Here is an 8794-nt window from a genome sequence, read left to right on the forward strand (position 1 = left end):
TAAGCGAAGTGCGACACCTTCACTTTTCATCTAGGAGATCCATTTCTTTACATAATAGTTCCTCGTTGTCTAGTGTGTGCACAACATCTGACTTCTGAGTGGGAGCTACCAGTTTTGGAGGTATGACAACTTCAGTTCCGTAGGTTAGTGAAAATGGAGACTCACCAGTTGACCACCTGGGTGTAGTTTGGTACGCCCATAGGAGCTTAGGTAGTTCATCGATCCATAAACCTTTTGCATCATCTAATTTATGCCTCATGTTATCCAAGATGACCCTGTTAAAGGCTTCAGCCTGGCCATTGCCTTGTGGATACCTTGGAGTTAAGAACAGATGGGTGATGTGAAACTCCTCACATAATTTAGCAACCAGTCTTCCAGCAAACTGTTGCCCATTATCTAAAATGATAACTTTGGGTATGCCAAACCTGCAGACAACGTTGTTCCAAATGAACTTTCTGACGTCCTGTTCTCGAATGAAGACAAGGGGAACTACTTCTATCCACTTGGTGAAGTAATCTGTTGCGACCAGTAAGAATCTGACATTGCCAGGAGCAGGTGGTAGGGGTCATATAATGTCAGTTCCCCACTGTGTGAATGGCCATGGGTGCAGTTCTGTTGCTAGAGCATGGACAAGTGGAGCGAATCGTTGACACTTTTCGTACTTGCGGGAAAAAACTTGTGCATCCTTTTGCATATAAGGCAAAAAGTATCCATGCCTTAAGATCTTGAGAGCTAGAGTTCTGCCCCAAGCATGGTTACCACAAATTCCTTCATGAACTTCTCGCATAACCTGTTCAGCAAGATCTGGGGAGAGACATCTGAGATGAGGTCCCAGAAAGGAGTTCTTGTACAGATCGTCTCCTACGAGGGTGAATCTTTGTATCTTTGCAAGCAGACGCCTTGCTATATTCTTATCTTTAGGGAGTGTCCCTTCTTTGAGGTAGGACTTGTATGGATCCATCCAAGTTGGAGTAATGGCTGGAACAACACAAACTATTGTAACTAGGACCTGAATGCTAGATTTCTCCTGGAACTCTATAGGGATTGAATGAGACTCGCTGTTGCCCAACATTGAGGCAACATATGCCAAAGCATCTGCGTGTCTATTGGCTGACCGAGGCAACTGATAGAACATAATGTTCTCAAACTTGCTCTGAAGGCCTCTTACCAGTTCCAGGTATTTTGCCATTCGCTTATCCCTAGCCTTGTATCCACCATCAACTTGAAAAACAACCAACTGTGAGTCACTAAAAATTGTGAGGTGTGTTAAGCCCAGATCGAGAGCCATTGTGAGGCCAGCAAGAATGACTTGATATTCTGCCTCGTTGTTGGAAGCATTCCAACCTAACCGGATGGATTTCTCTAATCCCATATTGTCAGGAGTGACTAACACAGCTCTAATTCCTGTGCCATTGTAATTCGAAGATCTATCCACAAACAACCGCCACTCGGAGCTTGGTTCTCAGGGATCTAGATGGTTTTCTGGAGATTTAGGCTGGATGCGATCATCTGAACTGGGGGTAGTTGAGTCGTACCCTATGTAGGTCATTGGGAAATCTCCCAAGAATTCTGCTACTACCTGACCATTCTCTGAGATTATGGGGATGTAAATAATATCATATTCTGACAGTCGCACAGACCATTTTGCTAGCCTCCCTAACCTGTTCAGTCTTTCTAGAACTGACCGCAGTTGGTACTCTGTGATTACTCTGATAGTGTGGGACTGGAAGTATGGTCGCAGCTTCTTTACTGCAAAAACAAGTGCTAGAGCGATGCTTTCGAGTTTTGGGTACCTTGTTTCTGTTGGAAGAAGCGTGCGACTCAAGAAATAGAAAGGATTTTCAACCTTCTTTTCATCCACGCGTATTAGTACAGAATTGATACCGTATTAGTACAAAACTTATACCGTAGTCAGATGAATAGAGATAAAGACCCAAGACTTCTCCCTCAACTGGCTTAGAAAGGATTGGTGATGCCCCCAGGTATGTTTTGAGTTGATCAAATGCTTTCTGGCATTCTTCCATCCATGCAAATGAGGTATTCTTTCGTAGTAACTGAAAGAGAGGTTTGCACTTATCTAAAGTCTTGGAGATGAACCTGTTCAGAGCTACTAGCCTACCAGTAACTTTTTGAACCTTTTTCATATTTTTAGGTGAGGGCATATCTAGGAGTGCTCGGATTTGATCTGGGTTTGCCTCGATTCCCTTTTTAGTAACAAGATACCCCAAAAACTTCCTTGATGAGACAACAAAAGCACACTTTGCAGTGTTGAACTTCATGTGATACTCCCTGAGAATGTCGAATGCACGCTTCAGGTGGGATAAATGATCTCCTCGTCTTAGGCTTTTGATCAAAAGATCGTCTACATACACCTCCTCAATGTCACCTATCAATCCTTTGAACATATTATTTACCAATTGATGATATGTAGCCCCTGCATTTTTTAGTCCAAACGGCATGACCTGATAGTAGTACATGCCATCCTCAGTTGTGAAACTGGCATGCTTGTGGTCCTCTTCATGCAAGGGGATCTGGTTATAACCAGATGACCCATCTGTGAAAGACAACAGTTCATGTCCAATCGTTGCATCCACTAATTTACCAATTTGTGGTAGACGGTAGCTGTCCTTCGGACATGCACGATTCGGATCTGTGAAGTCGATACAGATTCTCTATGACCCATTCTTCTTTCTTACTGGGACAATATTAGAAATCCAAGTGGAAAAATTGATTTCCCTGACAAATTTAGCTGCCTTCAGCTTTTCAACTTTGGCTTTACAGCTTTGGATCTGTCAGCACCTATTTTCCTTGGTTTTTGCTTGACTACTACTGCATCACTACGGACATTAAGTCGGTGACATGTGATAGGGTTATATACTAAAAGCATTACTTTTGTATTAACTCTATTTCTTCATTTTTTGAATGAGAATCATATGGGCAAATGTTATGCATATTATATATGTTATTAGTTATATGCATGTGTCTAATACTTTATGTTGTAGATGATATGGTGTGAACACACAGAAGATCATATCATCAATACCTTATAAAGTATAAGTAATCGTTCACAACCTAGATGGATTTGGACAAACCATTGGTACGGTTGTAGTATAATCTGGTATTAGTCTATCTTGACTGTAGGATTACACTAGTACACTTTGTGTGTATTGAACAGGACCAAGTGAGGTTGTTTCTCTTTATATTGACTGTATAAGAGAACAAACGCCTCTGTTATTATGGATGCTTGTCCTCCTAATCCGGATATAATAACGGGCACTTACATGCATTGTACATCGCTTTAAATCATCAATGAGTGAGATTCATTTGTGAATCAACAAACTTGATGGATTGGGTAATGACATTGTATGTAAGGTGTCTTTGATTGATTATAGAAGGAATCCGGTCCCGCAAGAAGTCGGCTGATGATGTCCCCTTGAGGAGCTCAAAAAGATTGTCATGTAAACCCTGCAGGTGGATTTATTCCGACATGACAATGAGGTTGAGTGGTACTACTCAAGGACATAAGAAGTTGATTAATGTAGTTGTCAGTAACTTTACTTAATCAACGGACATTCGATATCTTAAACACAGGGAGAACAACGAGCATATAATATGGAGCCCATAAATGCTGACACGTAATTTGGGATTAGGGTGGTAGTGCAACAATGACCTTTAGTGGAATAAGCCATTTGTTGATTGACTTGGGCCGTGTGTTCTGGGCGAACATGGGAAGCCCAAGCCCGTCAGAAGGCCCAACCCTAATTTCTCCTCATGGTCCCTGTTGTAGCCTATAAATAGAATAATCTTTCTCTAGCCGAAATTCACTATTCATCTAAACAGAAAAAGAGGCAAGGAAAGATAGATCCAAAATTGGATCTAGCTTTGTGAGAAAGAAGGGGATTGGTAGATTATTGTCCACACAACGTTTAATCTATTTTAAAGGAATACAATAGAAGATCAAGGGGTTGATTGTTGATTCGGATTCATAAAGCTTAGATTCTCAGAGTTATCAAAACCGGATCTGAAAGGTACGTTTTCCAATCACAAATCGTGGACACCCATTAATTCCGCTGCGCGTGGTGTTTGCTGTTTGTAGAAATATTTGCATTCTGAATAACGGTTCCTACAGCATGATCAATTCCTAGCATTTCTTTAAACGACCAAGCAAACACGTCCTTGTGCTCTCGGAGGAACTGTATCAGAGCTATGCGCTCTCCAGAACTCAACATGGTACCGATGAAAGTGGTTTTTGGTGAGCTGCCTCCCCAATATCCACTTCCTCCAACGGCTCCAGTGAGGGGGGATCCTCCCTCTCTCTTGGGACCAGGTCCGGGAGAGGGGGATCCAACTATAATTGCTATTTGGTGGGTTTCCCCACCTCCATTGGTTTAAAAGGTAGTGGGGACTGCTTTGTTGCCAAATCACGTCTTGGAAGCCACCTGATCTCCTCTGATTGTCTCAATTTTCCTATGATGTAGGAATTTTAGAAATTGGTGATAGGTGCTAGGAACAGCTCAGAGTCTGTGTAGCCAAGTCCTGCCTAAAATCATGTGATATGGTGCGTTAGCTTTTACCACAACAAAATTTATGATAAGAGTTACCAGACTAGTGGCTACAGGTAACTAGATTTCCCCAATTGTGAGAGCTTTATCCTAACGGAATCCATACAGGTTGGAGCTAATGGCAACCATCTCCGCATCTGGGATTTGCAACTTTTTGAATGCATCATAGTAGAGTACATCTGCTGAACTACCGGGGTCCACCAATATGCGATGCAAATTATAATCTCCAAAAGGGAGTGTTAGAACCAGCGCATCCTCATGTGGGCTTTGGATGTTAAGGCAGTCAGCTACAGTGAAAAGAATGAGCGGATCTTTCTGGGGTACCGTGTTGACCTGAGCTCTTGTAGTCAGCTCCCTGTTCATGATCCTCATCTGCTTGGCGATGCACATTTGATATATCGCACCCTTGTTAGTGACCTGTCCACTTTGTTTACTTGCTTTACCAGAAATCATATTTATCTGGAGTCGGCCGTTTAGCGATCCGAAAGACTGGGGTCCCGGAACCGACGCGGCGATCTCCTCGTGGTTTCATGCATTTACCTGCTTAGGTGCCACAAATTGCTTCAAATACCCCCTTTCAATCAGATCCTGTAGTTCATTTTTCAGGGTCCTGCAGGCTCTGGTGCCCTTTACTCTTATGGAACTTGCAGTAGGTTTTTTGGTCTCTGGTACCTAGAGAACCTGGCTTAAGCGGAGCTGGCCATTTGATTTTTTATCGAGTTCAAAACCTCATCTGGCTTCTTCTGTTGCTTTCCATTTGCACTACTGGCTACATTTTGGTATTGCTCTCTGGACATTCATCCCTTTGATGGGGATTCGGCCCTTTGGTGACCATGATTACAGTCTCTCTTTGATTTTTGAGGGGAAGAATTTCCATTCCCTTCTTGAGGAACTCCAGGAACTAGGGGTGTTCACGGTTCGGTTCGGTCCGGTCCAGTTCCTAGTAAAATTTCAAACCAAACCGAAGTCCCCGGTTCCTTAAATCAAGAACCGAAACCGAACTTATAACACTTGAAAACCGGATTTAAACCGCACCGATATTTCGACTCGGTTTCGGTTTTAAATCGGTTTTTCACAGCTACCGAATACGGTAATGAGTTTGGAAGCCCAAAGCCCAATCCGCATTTAGACAAGCCCAGCTCCACGAACATGATGAGCCGCAAGTCAACCTTTTATAATGGCTTATAATGTTTCTTCCCTATTAGCATAAGATATGGGACTAAAACAACTCCCAACCCATGTCTTCAGTATAGATGTATAGATCCCCAGCTACTTTAACACTTCAATCACTAACCATTGGAGATCAAGAAAAGATCCAATTCTCTCTAGTTCCACTTTATCTTAACAATCACCACATTTCTCTTGTCTTCATTTCACACTTTATTTATCCAGGTAGAGATTGTTTCTTCTTAAAAGTTTTCATTCTTTCTATGATATCACTTTGAAAAAAGTGAATATGTATAGTTTTTATGTTTGCAATTGAAACATTTTAAGTTGTTTCTACATCAAGGAAACACTACTTCTCAGTTAATTGGATAAAAATTCAAGAGATAGGGATCTATGTAGAGAAAGAAATCTATGTTAAGGATCCTTATTAGTTGTTTCAATGTGCATATGTATGTGCATCTCTCAAAATTGTTATGATAACCAGTAAAAATTATGGGGTTTTTTGGGATTGATTGCAACGATTGTGTTAAACTTGTTTTGTTAAATAATAGGGTTCTTTTGAATTTGGTGATAAGTAGTCAAGTTTATGGGTAGAGGAGTTAGTGGAACGAATCTTCTATTCCAACTCTACTTCAATAGTATCGAGAGTAGAAATCTTTGATAATCACGAGTATAGTTCAGTTTTTAGTTTTACTTTCGTTTAGAGTTTCATCGCTTTATTCATTAGTAAAACTATTCAATTTTATGTTTATCAAAAGGCGCCGCTACCATCTTAGTTGCCTTTAGCATTGTTTTCTTTAGATTTGTTAATTTTCCAAAGTCCCATAACCCACCCACCCTAGTTTGATTCTCATTGTGGTTGTCCGTTTTAGCACTGAAAATTTTCCTCAAAGAATTACACTGAGCCCCCCCACGGTGGTAGCTAAATTGAGCGAATTCGACCACAAAACGCCTGGAACTCCACTTTTTGGCTGAGCGCGACCCGCGCCTTGCCAAGGCAAAACACGAGGGCCCCTCGCGCTAAAGTGCCTGGACCTCGAGGCTTTCCTTGAGCGCTACCTGTGCCCTACCAAGGCTAAATTGAGTCGCCTTGGCCTAAGAGCACGGAACTCCAAATTCGAACCCGAAGGCCACCGCTCTACTTAGGCCTATTCGAAAGCTACCGCCCTTTGCTTTGAAAAGCCCGATTTCCACAGGTTTGTTTCAAATTTCCATTTCTTCATAGTTTTCAATGTTTTAACTTGTTATACACACTGAGCACGCGTAAACAAGACGATATTTATAAGCGAAGCAAGGAGGCATTCAGGTACTCTTTTCTTCCACACCTCGCATCTCCTGTTAGAGGTTCATACTAGCATATCAGGATTGTTTGGAGTGTTATTGTGTTTCATTAAGATTGTCTTAGCCTTGTATGAGATTAAGGTCAGGCTGAAGAAAAACGCCTAACGTAATCAACCGGCAACGTCGACAAACACGCCTTTCTAGTATACCACTCACTACACCTCTAACTAATATACCACACACACCACCTGAAGTAATGGCTGAAGAAAGAGAGTCTCCTCTCTCGACTTTCACAAAGCCTTGAACGATAGCCCTAAATCTTGCATCGCTCTATCAGATGGGGATTTCGAATCCCCCAAATATATTTAATTTGTTACCCGCTTTTCATGGGTTAGACCATGAAAAGCCTTATCAAAGACACGCGGGGATTGACCAAGTCCTTATTACATTCCACCATCCTACGGTTGGTGCTGAACAAATTTTACTAAAGGTATTTCCCTTCACTTTAGCCGATAAGGCGGCGTCTTGGTCAACTGCCCGAACGCCAAATTCTGTGGACTCGTGGGCTAAACTTGTTCAACTATTTATGGAACATTTTTACCCACCATTGAAGATCGATGAAATGCTTTCCAAGATTCATTTCTTTCGACAGAATCCTCATGAATCATTTTTAGAGGCTTGGAATCGTTTCACCGATCTCCTTATAGAGTGTCCACACCATAACCTCGCGAAAGACACGCTAGTTCGTGCCTTTTTCAAGGGACTGTTACACCACCACAAGGAGGTGCTTGACATAATGAATGGAGGTAGTTTTCTAAGTAAGGGAGCTTCAGAGGTGTATAAATTTTAGAAGATCAAACTAAGCATAATAATAACTAGGGGGGGTAGTGACGCTTTCTCTCGTTCCGCTAGTTCTTCTACAATAGTAAAGGCCGCCGGTATGTTTGAGATGAAACCCGATCCGGAACTTAAAAATTTAATCGAATCTCTAACTAAAAAGGTAGAGGCTATTTCTGTTCAACAAATGCCTATCCCCATCGTGAATGTCAACTCCAATCCATGTAATTTATGTTTGAGTCCAGAGCATCCCGACTCCTATTGTCCTTTCGCCTATAAACAACAACAATCACAACAAGATAATGTTTGCTTGATTAATAGTTTTCCTATTCCTAACGCCCCTTGGAGACAACATCCTAATTTCAGTTGGAGAAATAATCAACAAGTAACACCTCCAGGGTTTAATAATCAAAATGTTAGGCCAACAAACAATTATAACCAAGGCCCACCACGACAAGGTCAGGGTAATTATAATTATAGCAACCAAGCTCAACCACGACAAGGACAAGGTCAGGGTAATTATAATAATTATAACAATAATAATTATAATACTAATAGAGGTATCGTTCCGGTAAATAATAACTACCAAAATCCACCCATTAATAATCAACGTGACATAGTTCCTGGCCACACAACCAAGAGCAAATACTACTCCAATAATCGGATCATTTTGATACCTTTATGCAATCTCAACAACAGATTTTACAAGCCATCCAACTTTCCTTACAGCAGTTAGCTCAAGAGAAAGTATAACCCAAAGGTGTGTTTCCAGAATAAGCGATAGCTAATCCTAAAACAACAAACACAGCCTTTGAGGTAAATGGTAATACTAGTACGGAAAATGAAAACATAGGTGAGCTAAATGCCATCTCCATTCTCTGTTTTGGGAGAGTGGTTGATAATAAAGTAACTATGCCTATAGTTACCCCACCAGTTGTCCCTACATC

At 41.4% G+C, this 8794-nt stretch overlaps 1 protein-coding gene across 1 annotated transcript; it reads right to left on the reverse strand.

The window, feature by feature from the left end:
* Window positions 1–565: 565 nt before the first annotated feature.
* Window positions 566–5015, reverse strand: LOC147486419 (uncharacterized). The gene is made up of 4 exons (XM_086573728.1): window positions 4658–5015; window positions 2098–2554; window positions 852–1427; window positions 566–740 (listed from the first exon to the last, which is right to left on the reverse strand). Exons 1-4 carry the CDS (start codon window positions 5013–5015, stop codon window positions 566–568), a joined length of 1566 nt encoding a protein of 521 aa, XP_086429854.1.
* Window positions 5016–8794: the final 3779 nt, after the last annotated feature.

This window comes from Coptis chinensis, chromosome 7 (genome assembly GCF_015680905.1).
Source record: "Coptis chinensis isolate HL-2020 chromosome 7, ASM1568090v1, whole genome shotgun sequence".
Lineage (NCBI taxonomy): Eukaryota > Viridiplantae > Streptophyta > Magnoliopsida > Ranunculales > Ranunculaceae > Coptis > Coptis chinensis.